The 13,987-nt window shown below is 47.8% G+C and overlaps 1 protein-coding gene across 1 annotated transcript in view; it reads left to right on the forward strand.

The window, feature by feature from the left end:
- Positions 1-13,987, forward strand: part of hpse2 (heparanase 2) — a 58,938-nt gene that overhangs the window by 35,577 nt on the left and 9,374 nt on the right. The window contains exons 6-10 of the mRNA XM_023822634.2: positions 893-940; positions 4,856-4,949; positions 5,756-5,862; positions 6,030-6,144; positions 12,877-13,022. Of these exons, the coding sequence (XP_023678402.1) occupies positions 893-940; positions 4,856-4,949; positions 5,756-5,862; positions 6,030-6,144; positions 12,877-13,022 (510 nt within the window). The remainder of the gene's footprint in view (positions 1-892; positions 941-4,855; positions 4,950-5,755; positions 5,863-6,029; positions 6,145-12,876; positions 13,023-13,987) is intronic.

A 13,987-nucleotide genomic window follows, 5' to 3' on the forward strand; every position in this document is an offset into this window, starting at 1 on the left:
AAAACCATAAACCAACATTACATTTAAGTGTTCATAATTATTGTAATAAACATGTATAACCATAAACAGCATTGAAAAGAAAAGCATTTCAAACATAACATTCAGTTCCTACTGCCCACTCAAACCAATAAACTAAACTCTAAAGTAATAAATGCCTATGTGAACATTGGAGGACGCCCTAATAGGAGAACACTGAACAGATAGAATGTAAACAAAAAAAATCCATTGTACATAAAAACTGTTCTCTCTGAAGTACCGTATGCCAGGAACTAAACCTTAATTAACCCTTGCTTGAGGGAACTGGCAGAACACAAGTTTGGGTTATCTTCTCTCCAATAGTATGTTAGGCGACTTGGATACTATGCGAACATTATAATATGCTGTATACTGTACATACCTTTACGATACCGCACCATACTGTTCCTGTACTCCCTAAAAAGCCAAAATACTTTGAATACACATAAAAAAATTACTTCCCAAAAGCAAATCATTTTTATAATCTTTGTACAGAAGAAAGATTAGTAACAAACCCACTATTTGTGCTTTGCCGAATACCGTATTCGGATTCAGCTCCACTCCTAGTGGCCAGTGAGGCCTGTTTGCTCAGGAAAGGTCTTACAATGGGAAGGTCTTACAGCTTCACCATCCTTTAATCAGTAAAGTCATCGGATGGTGGCGCTCACACACAGTCTCTGTGGCTTTAGAGAGTGAGAAGTCCGTGTGTGTGACCCCAGGTATGCCCCCTGTGAACTCTTTCTGCCAGCTGCAGCGCAAACGTCACTTTTACACTACAACTGCACTATTTTCCCCTTTGTTTTTAATTTATATCGAATAATTGAATAATGTCAAAATGTTGCATGAGCTCATTTTGTCATGTTACTTTTCTCAACAGGTTCATGAAAAATGCTGGTTCCACTGTAGACGCAGTTACGTGGCAACAGTAGGTATTCTGCCCTTTTTATCTTCAGTTGTTATTTCGCACAAGGATGTAGTTATTACATACATCATTTTGGGAATTATAAGATATAACATAAATATTAATACCACTGTTTAATCCACTAAAGCAGTGTTTCCCAATCCAATCCTTGGAGACCCACAGACAGTCCATGTTTTTGCTCCCAGTGTTTCCCAATCTAATCCTCAGAGACCCACAGACAGTCCCTACCAGGAGCTGGGAGGGAGCAAAAACATGGACTGTCTGGCAAGAAGTTCAGAAGTAGCAAAAACATGGACCGACTGTTGGTCCCCAGGGACCGGTTTGGGAAACACTGCACTAAAGTATTATGCACACCTTCAGCTGCTCACCGTATCTATCTGTAAATCTCTTAAGTCTGAAGTCTTCCTCTTTAGAACGGCAACATATTTTTAAATAGACGTCATCATTGACTTCATTCTGCTTCATTCTACACTCACAGTCACCTAAATATCAGTGTAAATACTAGAGGTTCATGATGAGCCTGAGTTTTCCGGCCCACTATTGTGAGCCTTCTTCCTGCAAATACTCGCTGCTCCTCGTGAATCAGGTCTCAGCAAGCTCATAATCGCAAACACCTGTCTCTAGGAGCGTTTCTCAGATGCGGCTCCCGCCGCTGCATGCATGCCTGCGCTGCACACATGTTTACTCTAATTTGAGCCTTTTCTTTTAATCTCATAAAGTTTGCTCAAATCAAAGTGCAGTAAAAAGTCCCTTTTTGTTAAAAGTATGCTGGAAGTTTAATCCTGTGACCAGCTGCACCAAAGCAGCGGCAGGCACAGTTTCCACATTAGCTCTTCTCAGTTGTTTTTTTGCCATGTTTTGTTTTGTTTATTCTTACTGACTTTGTAGTTCACATTTTACACATTTTTACACACATTAGACAGCTAAATAGATATCCACAGGGACTGATATTGGCATAATAAAGGCCTAATTTCTCTGTGCGATATATTTAGAAATTGGTCAGTCATGTAAAAACTAGCGTAGTGTAACCTTTTAGTGTCATATTAACATTGCTTAGTGTAATTCAGAATAGCTTCTAATTAGTCGTTCTGCAACAAAAATAACAGGTTCATTAATAGTGTGATGAACGTGGATGGCAGTGTGATGTATGCTCCTTCCCATCAGGGGAATGTGACACGCCCCCCCACCCGGCAGCTGTGGCTCTCATTACCCAGTGCATTCCTTGGATTATTAAAGCGAAAGGTTTTATAAATGACTAGAGCATGTTCTTATCAGAGAGGCCGTAATCCCCTGTAATTGTTGCCCTTGTGCGTGTGACTGACAGGTCACATGGGCGGGCAGAAGGCCCAGCTCCTGCACACAGCTTCACTTCTGTTGTGATCAGCGTTGTTTGGGAAGAGTGGTCCACATGCAGGCAAGAACTTGCATTGTGCCTATTCCTGTTACGGCGCTGTTTAAGTAGCCTGGCTGTATGATGTGCCTGTTTGGAGGAGGAGAGAGAGGCGTCTGAAGGTACGCACCGTACGCTGTATGCTGAGCCTGCGTGCCATTATGGCCCATTTTAGCTGTTTAGTCAGCCCACATGCTGCACCCCTGTAGATCAGAAGCAGGTGCAGGCATTGTGTGCTGTCCATACCCCCTCCAGCCACTGCGGAAGCTGGCTGTGCACTGGAAGAGGACTGAACAGAGTCAGAAGTTCAGCCCTGCAAGAGCTGAGTGGAAAATGAGTTGCCAACCAAAGCTTTTAAAAGTAATTAAGAGCATTGTGCTAATTTGAAGAGGTGCTGATTTTCCCTCTGTAACTAGCAGGAGTCCTGTGTCTGGGCCTCTGGGGGCTCCAGGGGCTACGGTCTGACTTTGAACACTCTAATTGCCGACTCATTAAAGTATAGGTCAGCCTAATTAAAGAGAGCAGAGCGTCACGCTAAAAAGCCGTCAAAGGGATGAGTGGGAATCTCACGTTCCCTCTGGAATGCCTCACATTCTCAAGGTGTGCGGGCAGCACAAGTCTCTGTGATCCAGAAGAGGCTTGTTGGAGTACCCCATCCCTGAGTGTCCTTCCGGGGAACATAGCGATGAAGCCGGCTGGCACACTGCAAGCACACCGCAGACCTGCTTCTTAGCTCTGAATCGGGGAGCACCAGGACCCACAGGTCACCGCCAGCGTCCATCAGTCTCCATAGCCTGTCCTTCCTAAAGCAAACCTGGAGCTGTGATCTTTTGTTGCTGAGAGGCCAATAAGCACACAGCAGTGCCCTGATTGTATCCCTGAAGCTCGGCATATGTTTCAGAATTCTGGGCTGGTTTTCAAAGTCGGTGAAAATTTGTTTGTATGAACCATGCAGTGTTTCTTTCTACGGTATGTTCTCATATGACATGTCTGACATGCAGCCGTACAATAACTCTTTTCAGCCACTGTTGATTTGACCAGAAGTATGATATAAATACAAGCTTAAACATATATGACTAGTCAAAAAGAAACTAGAGAAATTCACAGAGCCTTCAAGTGTGCTTCCTTATTGTTGTAAGTCAGGCCTTCACTGCAATGTCAGTAGATGAAGGTCTTTTCTGGACCTCACAGACATGTATTTGTTCATTGTCTGTGGTGTATTGTCATGGCAACTCGGTAATGCCATGAGTGATGTAGCAGTATGTGACAGCATGGTGAAAGTTAAGAGCAACATTGTAACTGCACTAGTGTTTTTTGTTTCTGCCATGAAATTATGCTGTGACATTAAATGTATGCAATGCCCACGTTTACTGGATTACATCGAGCGCAGGATTAAATTAAATATATGCTAGATACAATGGTGAGCAGCTATGCAGTGTTCAGTCAGGCCATGCTATGCTGCACTTGATGGATATGGTGATGATTATTGTTGGAATATTTAACAAGCCTAATTATCACCTCATTATCAATCAGGAGAGCATGAGTGGTTGAGGCAGCGTTCTCCAGGGTCCGCGGAGAACATATAAATTCTGCTAAACTACAAGACCTTTTTCTTTGTTTATATGATCCTTGCAAGGGTAAGTGTGTGTTTCTGTGCTGCCAGTAAATGGACAATGCTCCACTTCAGAGCGCTGTTGTTCTGAAGCACTGCCTGAAAACAAGATTATTCTGTAGGTCTGAATCCTGCAGGCTGTGTCGTTTCATGTTTGTTACTCTCAAAGTCTGGTGGAGCTCAGCTGGGGATGAAAACCACAACATTCCGGTATTTGCTCATGAGCTACCAGTACTTGTCATTCTTTGGGATACTTTTATATGTTATAAGCGCTCAACAGCTTTAAGCAGCTTAAGTGTTTCCAAATGAACCAAGATAACTGTTTCAAATTTCACTATACAACGTGATCTTATCTATCACTATAGACAGTGTTAGACAGATATCCAAAGAGCTCTTTAATCTGAAACACGTCAGGACAGTAGGACAAATAATATATTACCCTAGACAAAAATGAGGTGATGCTGCACAGTCCTACTCAGGTCCACTCAGAATTTCACCACTGCCGCTCTTCTGGAAGCTGTAAGGCGGCCAGTCAGGTTTCAGTCCGCGAGCCCACGGAGACAGTGTGATGGATTGCTCACCGCAGCGTTAAGGCATCATGAAGATTTGTTGCTTTCTCAGGTGTGTCTCCACGGAGCTGTAAATTGTGTGGGTATCGAGGTCTGGAGGAACAATGATGTCTATTAGGCCGTGCCCTCTGTGCAGACATCTTCATTCTCGTTCTGCTCTGTTATACCAATGCTTTCATGGGCTTCATACGCTCATGTTACGCCAGCCAATTTAGAGATGGTCTCTGGTTAAAAGGATTATGTGACACTTTTCAGATGTCACTAAATATAAACACATATTTCTAACTCTTTTAATAGGTCCAGTTTTCAAAGTTCAATATGCTAAGTGGTGTGCTCTGTGTTCCCAGCTACTATATCGATGGACGTGTGCTGAAAGTCGACGACTTCCTGAAGACGCGTTTGTTGGACACACTGAGCGAGCAGATCGGAAAGGTGCTGAAGGTGAGGCAGCCCCGCTGCCTGCGCAGACGGGCACGATGACGAGAGGAAGCTGTCTGAGGAGGGCGCTCTTTGACGCCACCGCATCCCAAACCTCACGTATACAATGTGAACACAAACTTCCTCTCAAGAAGATGGATGGATTTTATTTTTATTACTGCTGGCCCCAAGCACCAGAGGTGTTTGGCAGCCTTGTGTAATTACAGCTGTGTGTCCGGGGCGTGGAGGTAATAAAGCTTGTCTTGCCCTCATTAGCTCTCCTGCCCCATTATTCCTGCCCTGGGGGTTGCTGGGAAACGCCCTGTCAGAAGCCCTTAACAAGCGTGCGTAGCTGAGCGATGTGCTTTGAGGGTGGAGAGCAGGATCTGTTATGTGACGCTGGAGCATGGAGGGGCTTTACAAGGCAGTCTGTCGCCAGGTTTGAGCCCCCCCCTCCACCCCAGTAAGCAGTGTGCCCCGCTAATGAGCAGTCACACTGTTTTGTCATAGGGCTCTCTGTCACACTTATACAACCGCATGACTTGCAGAAACAGGCTGAGCCATTGCTGTTGGCCTTCCCCTGAGACCGAGCGGCCAATGCTGGCCTGGGTGCATCGGTGGGCGTGTCACTCCACTAGCGGCGACAGTGACGCCATCACATCGCCACCACTTCGGGCTTCCCCCTGTTCTCTGGAGATACACGTTGGTGTTCTCCATTGCTGATGGTGTTTCCTCGTGTCTGATGGCGGCCGTTCAGTCAAGCATCATTATCATCCTCAATGCCTTCCTGACTTTCCTGTCCTGCGGTTCATTCTCTCGTCTCTCTGCAGGTCGTGAAGACGCACGCTCCCAGTAAGAAGGTGTGGCTGGGCGGAGTCGGCCCCGCCTGGACATTGGGCACCAGCAACCTGTCTGACACGTACGCTGCTGGCTTCCTGTGAGTACTGCTCCCCATACACTGCTCTCGCTGCTCCAGTTCACTGATAGACAAGCCAGAGCCCTCAGCCAGTTCCACTTACTCTCACATGACATGAATTACAGAATCCATTTTTTCACCATTTTACTGTGTGTGTTTCAGACTGTTTTTTCCTTTCCTGTGTTCAGATGGCTGAATACTCTAGGCATGTCTGCGGTGCAGGGCATCGATGTTGTGCTTCGGCACTCCTTCTTTGACTATGGTTATAACCACCTCGTCGACCAGCACTTCAATCCTCTGCCTGTGAGTTGCAACCCCAGAATCTAGCAGCTGGGACCCTAGTCTTACTGTTCTCTCTCTGCTTGCATTGCTTTCTTTGTACCTTGTGTTCACTGTGCTCAATGTGATCTCTGTGTTCCCTGTGCTGTCTATGTTCCCAGTGTTCACTGGGCTCTCTATGTTCTCTGTGTTCACTGTGCTTCCTGTATTCATTGTGCTCTCTGTGTTCCCTTTGTTCATCGTGCTCTTTGTGTTCACTATGTTCTCTGTGTTCACTGAGTTCACTGTGCTCTCTGTGCCCACCGCTCAAAGTGGTGAAGGATATTCTTCTGAGCTCCAGCTCACGCCGGCCGCTGTTTCTGCAGCCCGCAGTGCTGCCACCTCTGAGTTTTTCCCGTGGGAGCTATTAGCTCAGATGAAAGCCGTTTAAGCGTGTTGAATGGTGCAGGAAACATTAGCCCCAGGTCTGTAGTCCCGGGTAAGCGACCCTCTCCCTGAACAGCAAGCCGCTGAGAGATATGCAACCTTATCCTCTGGTCTGCCGAGGCTGTAGCCACAGGCCTGCAAGGGGTTGGCACCTTCCAGCATCGACCTTAACAAGGCCTTGGCTTCCAGGACCAGTACTGACCCCATCCCAGGTCCTGGGAAGGCATTTTATGTGTGCTGGCATAGGGAGCTCTTGAGCTGTGCTTTGGCCACATCTTCGATCACTTTGTCTGTGTACTGTCAAGGCCTTTATTTGGTTCTTCTTTATTGTTTGTTTTCTGATTGTAATTTTGTAAAAAGAGACATGAGTGTGGGGAAGTTTTTAATGTCTGCACCTTAGTGCTGAGCATTTTAGTATTTGCTGAAGGCAATGCATTCACTTTTTGGGCATTGCAGGTGTGAATAGGGGGTTTGCTTTACTAAGAGCTCTTTGGTAATGTGGTGGAACCATGCCGGTGAGTGATTTGTATAACACCATATAACTGTGTCATCAAAACAAGATGTGAGGTACGTCTTATTTGAACATCAGCATGCTTTCATTTTTAAACGAAAAATGAGAGTAAAAAATCCAAAGGGTCAAATAAAAGGGATTATACAACCATTTGTATATTATCCAAACTGGAGTAAGAAAATCACTTGCGGTTTTTACATGGTTTTGTGTGCATGAGAAATTTTTGAAATAGCTGCAGGCTGCTGAATGGTGTCAAATAATTTGCAGACAGCCCAGAGCAGACATGGTTAGTATTTCCGTTCTGTCCTGATTGGAACATGCTTACGTGTTCCAGACATTTCAAAATGTTGTATAATCGATATATTTTAAAGGCATCATTTTCCTCCTCCTGTTCAGTTATTTTCTGGAGTTCTTTTCTAGGAAAAATCGCCCCCTACTGGGATCACAATGCTTTTAACATGGTTGGGCGTCTCTGCAAACTGCCAGGCATCCCACTGAGAGAATTCGCAACAGCCCCAACCTGTCAGACTGCAAGGAAATTTATACCCCAGCCTCTTTTCTTTAATCCTGCACCCAGAACGGCCACTGGACCCATCGAGCCCCCGTTTCCCCTTCGTCTGCCATTTTCATTTCTTCCTTCTCTACCTCCCGCGTTCCTCCCCCATGGGTCGTACTCTCCTTTCTATCCTTATGAGCCGGTCTGCGAGGGGCTCCGAGAAATCTGTGTAGGTCCCCTGTCTGGTACACATGCTGTTGTTCAAACTCAAACAGGCCTCTGGGTTAAGCGTGAACTAGGAGCAGTTTCCCTTTAAAGCCTAACAGGTTCTGTTCCCTCATCGAAAACATGCGTTTAGTGTCTTTTGTGGGTAATCTTGTGTTAAAGGATAGTTCAGGAACTGTTTATTCTGTGGAATTGGCAAACGGAAAGTACCCTGCCCGAAATTACGCAATGCTGCGTTTATGGAAAACGACAGAGATAAACAATCCAACACCAGCCTAGACTACAAACTGCATCGTTGTAAGGTAAAGAAACTCTGCATGCCCAGGTGCTATGGTGGTAGGGGAGTCCTTGGGCAAGAGCAGGCTGCTGTGCGTCGCAGCACAATGTGTACAGGATGCCAGAGAATAACAGGGTTTGTATTAAAAGACACATGATACTGGTGAGGTTTCAGCAGCGGCCACATTGTTTTGCACATACATGCATGCAGAGTGTCACTTTCGCCACTGATGTCAGGATGCGTCATATGGGCAGTGTGGAATTTACTCTGCTGCATCGTTTACTTGTCGAGTTGTGGTCACTTGTCAGGAGGGTTGTATTTAAGCAAGAAAATCTGGGACTATTAATTTACTTTTGTAAGTCTAAGATTTACAATACAGATGATTAGTGCCGTATACCTCAGAAAACAGTAGAACATTTTTTAATAATCTGTACTGTGCCAAATACATTGAAAAGGGGGACCTGGTAAAGGGAAAAGTGACAATAGTTTTACACTTGCTGGCTTCTTTGGTGTGCTGCCTTTTTACCAAGAAGTTATCCAGCTGTTCCTGAAAAACTGAGCCTTACATGTCCCTATACCTTAGGCGAAAGCAAAGATAGTCTTCACTACATATAATGTAAGTGAATCAACTCAGATCAGTAAAAGTTTCCATGTCAGCACTGATGACGCCTTTAAAATGCTCCTTCTGCTTGTATTATAAACAGATGTAAAACTGCAGGCAAAGCTTTTCAAGTTATGCGTTTTATTTGATGTTTTCTAAGATAAACAAATGCCACAGACTGTTATACGGTTACATCGCCAATCTGTGAAATCACACTCCGTTTGTCTTATTTTGGCATTCTTGCCCAGCTCTGCGTGTTGCGGATCGCACCTCATCTTTTACTGGGAAGCTCCAGAAATGCCGCTTATGGGTCGCTCCTCTTCCCAGTACGCTTTAAATCTCTGACCCGTGCACGCGTCACCGGAGGTCTGATTCCCCCGGAAGAGGATGAAGCTGCAGATTTACCCCATTTCTGCCTCGACGGTCACGCTTCAGCACGCGTCACATGGCACTTTCCCGTCTTCTTCGCTGCGATGTTTATGGCTGTGTAAATATTTACAGCACATTCTCACATTACTTTCACACATGCCCCGAGTTAGACGGGCCTGTGCATTGTTAACCTATCTTTAACACAGCCTAATTTTTCACCATACACTTTGATCTGCGAGAGCAGGCCAGTTAACGGCTTCTGTGGCAATGTTTCTCTCCCATCCAAAGCGCTTGGTTCACATGATGAAACCAGGAGTTGGGTTTCCCGTTTTGGGCTGCGCTGCCTCCTTTTGGTGGGACAATGAGTTGAAAGGAAGGGCCAAGAGTTTTCTGTCTTTTCTTAGCTAACAAATGGAAAAGGCAACCTGACGAGGTCTCTGCATCACATCACGCACAGGTGGGTTATTGCATAGCTGCACAGGACTTTCTTGGTGTCACCAGTGAGCATCGATGAAGCCATATTACAGCCAAGGAGCTTTGCCACTGCTTTAGCGGCACAGCCGAACCACACAGCTTGAACAGCCCCATATAGTAGGAGGCTGTACCTTAATTGCTGGGTGTGGACTCAGTCTCTCCTCGAGGCACCTGCTGTCGTGGTCTCCCAGAGCTTTCCCGTTTATGTTTGAAGTGCTGGGGGCTTGGAACAGGCCAAGGCACATCTGGAAGCTGTGTTTTCCAGATGCCATCAAACATGTATGCCGACATTATTGCAGGTATCTTAGAGTATTTTCCCCCCTAAGAGCCAGTAGTCACTGGTAACATACTGCCAGCTAGGAGATTTGACACAGATACACCTCTAAGAAGGTAGCGGTAATCACAGCATTCTGTTTTCTGCAGTACGTTAGAATCTTACAGATCAGTGCTGAAGACTTTATACTGTATTATTGGCATTTTGGCAGCATAGTTCTGTTCTAGGACAGCATATCTCTGGAATAATTCTTCACAAAGCAACTTCCTTCATAGATACATCACAGGGTTGTATAGGAGCTATGTAAACAGAGCATAAGTAGTATATAAGCAGTATGCAAGCAATGTGTAAGCAGTACGTAAATAGTACGCAGGTGGGGTGTAACCAGTAAGTAAATAGTGCACAAGCAGTATGTAAGAAGTGTGTAAGCAGTGCATATGAAGTATGAGCAGTATGTAAGCAGTGTGTAAACAGTATGTAAGAAGTGCATAAGCAGTGTGTAAGCAGTAGGTAATCAGTGCATAAGCAGTATGTAAGCAGTGCATAACCAGTGCATAAGCAGTATGTAAGCAGTGCATAACCAGTGCATAAGCAGTGTGCAAGCAGTATGTAAGTGATGCTTAAGCAGTATGTACAGTAAGCAGTGTAAGAAATATGCAAGCAGTGTGTAACCAGTGTAAGCAGTATGTAAGTACTGCATACCTATTTTTTGCTTGATCATAAAAGTTGTCAAGATTTGAGTACTGCCTCAAGAAGCGAGGCTTCGCAGCGAGGTAGGGCTAGTGCCGACTCCCCTGTGCTGTTTTTAAGACATCTCTCAGCCTTCTACACCATGATTCAGATAATCAAGGGCTTAATCAGAAGCTGTGCAGGTGATATAGATCAAACATGTATGAAATAGTGTAGGTGGACCGCCACATAAATTGTCTGCAAAAGAAACTTTTATGCAACAGAACATGTTTCCTTTTATAACCACGCTGGGAATGATAGATGTTGTGTTTACTGGTTTTCGTCATGATGTTTACATGCTAACCTTTTTGTCATAGTTTCCATTTTTCGCAGCAGTCGGTCCTCTCTGCGTCTCGCTGCTTCCCCCACTTTTGATTTATGCTCCCCAGCATCAGGAGCCAACAAGCCCCGGGTTCGGACGTAGACACTCGGCTCGTCTCTGATTGGGCAGTGGCCTTTAGAACGCGCAGCCAGGCTCGCCTGTGGAATGTCACCTGGGCCGAGGGGGTCTCCTGGCTGCGCAGCCCACGGTGAAGCTCGCCGACACAAAGGGCCATTTCCTGTAGCCATGGCCTGCTGTTAGGACGCCGTGTGCTCGTGTCTGGAATCCCAGCAGCTGTGCGATCCATCACGGCTCCGCGGGAGCTCATGGCTGCCTCCGTCGGTGTCTCCCTGCGCTCTCCTAACTTCACCAGCACAAACAGGGCAGCTGATTCATGGCTCTCCCCCAGTAGTGCAGCCTGGAGCTCGCCAGAATGTTTATCTTTTTTATTATATAGCTGTAGTTTTATTTATCCAGAGTCTTTATAGCACAGTTCACAATGGCTGCTCTGTGAAAGTGTGTTAATTTAACTCGTTGGTGTTACATGTTCAGGTTGTTTACATGACCTCTTTTTGTTGAGGGGTGAACCCTATTGTTACTGTGGCCCTCAGTCAGCAGCCCAGAGCTTCCATGCTCTCCTTTTGCAGTACAGTTTAATCCAAGAAAGTGTCTCCTTCAATAATAGACTTGAGGAGCCCATGGGATTTGCGTTGGAAAAAGACTAAACATCCCCCTCCGTGCTGGAGTGAGCGGTGGCAGCATGTCATGTGCGGTACCAGCGCTGCCTCTGCAGTGTCCTGCCCTTTTAGTCTTGCAGAAAATGCACTATTGTGACTGCCTGTATAGCACACAGCTGTGATTAAATAAACTGTGCTGCATCTTGGGCCAAGAGCTCAACATGTGGCTGTATTGCAGCACGTCATGATCGGGAGTCATTCATCGGCAAGCCTGTGGGCACACCTGCAAGGCACCCAGCCAGTGGGGCTCCAGGGAGAGGGACCCTGGCGAGAGGGGGTCCCAGTGAGGAGGTCCCCGGGGAGATGGACTCTAGTCAGTGGGGTCTCAGAGAGGGGGTCCCCAGGGAGAGGGACCCTGGCGAGAGGGGTCCCAGTGAGGGGGTCCCCAGGGAGAGGGACTCTAGTCAGTGGGGTCTCAGAGAGGGGGTCCCCAGGGAGAGGGACCCTGGCGAGAGGGGTCCCAGTGAGGGGGTCCCCAGGGAGAGGGACCCTGGCGAGAGGGGTCCCAGTGAGGGGGTCCCCAGGGAGAGGGACCCTGGCGAGAGGGGTCTCAGAGAGGGGGTCCCCAGGGAGAGGGACTCTAGTCAGTGGGGTCTCAGAGAGGGGGTCCCCAGGGAGAGGGACCCGGGCGAGAGGAGTGCCAGTGAGGGGATACCCAGGGAGAGGGACTCTAGTCAGTGGGGTCTCAGAGAGGGGGTCCCCAGGGAGAGGGACTCTAGTCAGTGGGGTCTCAGAGAGGGTGTCCCCAGGGAGAGGGACCCTGGCGAGAGGGGTCCCAGTGAGGGGGTCCCCGGGGAGATGGACCCTGGCGAGAGGGGGTCCCAGTGAGGGGGTCCCTAGGGAGAGGGACCCTGGTGAGAGGGGGTCCCCAGGGAGGAATCCCCGGGGAGATGGACTCTAGTGAGTGGGGTCTCAGAGAGGGGGTCCCCTGGGAGAGGGACCCTGGCGAGAGGGGTCCCAGGGAGGGGGGGTTCCGGGGAGAGAGATCCTGGCGAGAGGGGTCTTAGAGAGGGGGTCCCCAGGGAGATGCACTGTGGTAATAGAGGGGTCCCAATGAGGGGGACCCAGAGAAAGGGACCCTGGGGAAAGGGGTCCCAGTGAGGGGGGGTTCCGGGGAGAGAGATCCTGGCGAGGGGGTCACCAGGGAGAGGGTGCCTAGTGATATGGGGTCCCACAGAGAAGGTCCCTGGCTTAGAAGCGTCACAATGAGGTGGCCCCCAGGGAGAGAGTCCCTAGTTAGAGGTTCTTCTGGGAGTGGCTCATACAGGCTCTACCTGACTCTAGCTCATGTGGTTGTGTCTCTGTGCTACTGCAGGACTATTGGCTGTCCCTGGTTTTCAAGCGGCTGGTGGGTCCCAGGGTGTTGGCGGTGCATGTGGCTGGGCTGCAGAGGAAACCCCGTCCGGGCCGGGTGATCCGGGACAAGCTGCGCATCTACGCACACTGCACTAGCTTTAACAAGTGAGTACCGAGTCCCACACTCAGGCCGGGTCTGTGGAGAGGAGCAGTGCTGCTTCTGCCCAAGCCTTAATGGAGCGAGCTTGGTTAGTCAGACAAGACGTACACATATGCCCTTCACACGCACATGATGGAGCTCACTGCTGTCAGCCTCTTCGATCAGGAGTCAAGGATTACGCATCATTCTTTGAAGAGCTTTGAGACCTTACATGAGGAGCATGTTCCCCTCACAAGGTAGTGTGGGGTCAGAGTTATGCACACAAAAATAGGCACCCCCTGAAGGCTTTCAGACACCTGAGACTGTACCCAGAGTGGTGCAGCTTAAATGTGTACGGCCCCGTCTACCCATAGTAAAGACACATAAATAACAGGCTTCAGACACCCCGACTTTCAAAGTATGCACCCATAAAAGTTAGTATCAATGATCAAGCATGCTGGATCTTTTTCTTATGTGAAAGAGGCGCTGAGAAGTGGCTGAAGCCTTCATCTGGACCGCAGGGGACACAATGGGCCAGTCTGTCCCCAGGGCAGATACAAAGTGCCACTGTCCCCTTTGAAGGTTATCACTGGGCTGCAGCCCTGTCAGCACCAGAGTAGGCTTACTGCCTGCTCCCCGCCTCCAGTCAGTTATCCATTACAGGTGGGGCTGCCCCCTTGCCCAAGCCCAGCCTAACAGTTACGTTACCCGAGCAGGGATATGGCTAATTGTTATCCTCACCAGCACAGTTCAAATTTTTGCTCTTATGCAAACAGAAGGCATCCTTATATTATGTCAACATGTCAGAGCTTCACAGAGAGTGACAGTTGGCAGAAACCGTGCCCTGATGGTATGTTCTCTGTGGGTCAGAGAGAGACTCGGGGATAATGAGTAAAGTCTGGTGCAAGGTAGGTAAGGGAAAGCAGACGCGAGGGAAAAGCCAGCAAGCCTTCGCCAGGAGCAGGCAGAGCAGGGACACCCTCGGGGTCCA

The sequence above is a fragment of the Paramormyrops kingsleyae genome, chromosome 3 (assembly GCF_048594095.1).
Source record: "Paramormyrops kingsleyae isolate MSU_618 chromosome 3, PKINGS_0.4, whole genome shotgun sequence".
Taxonomy (NCBI): domain Eukaryota; kingdom Metazoa; phylum Chordata; class Actinopteri; order Osteoglossiformes; family Mormyridae; genus Paramormyrops; species Paramormyrops kingsleyae.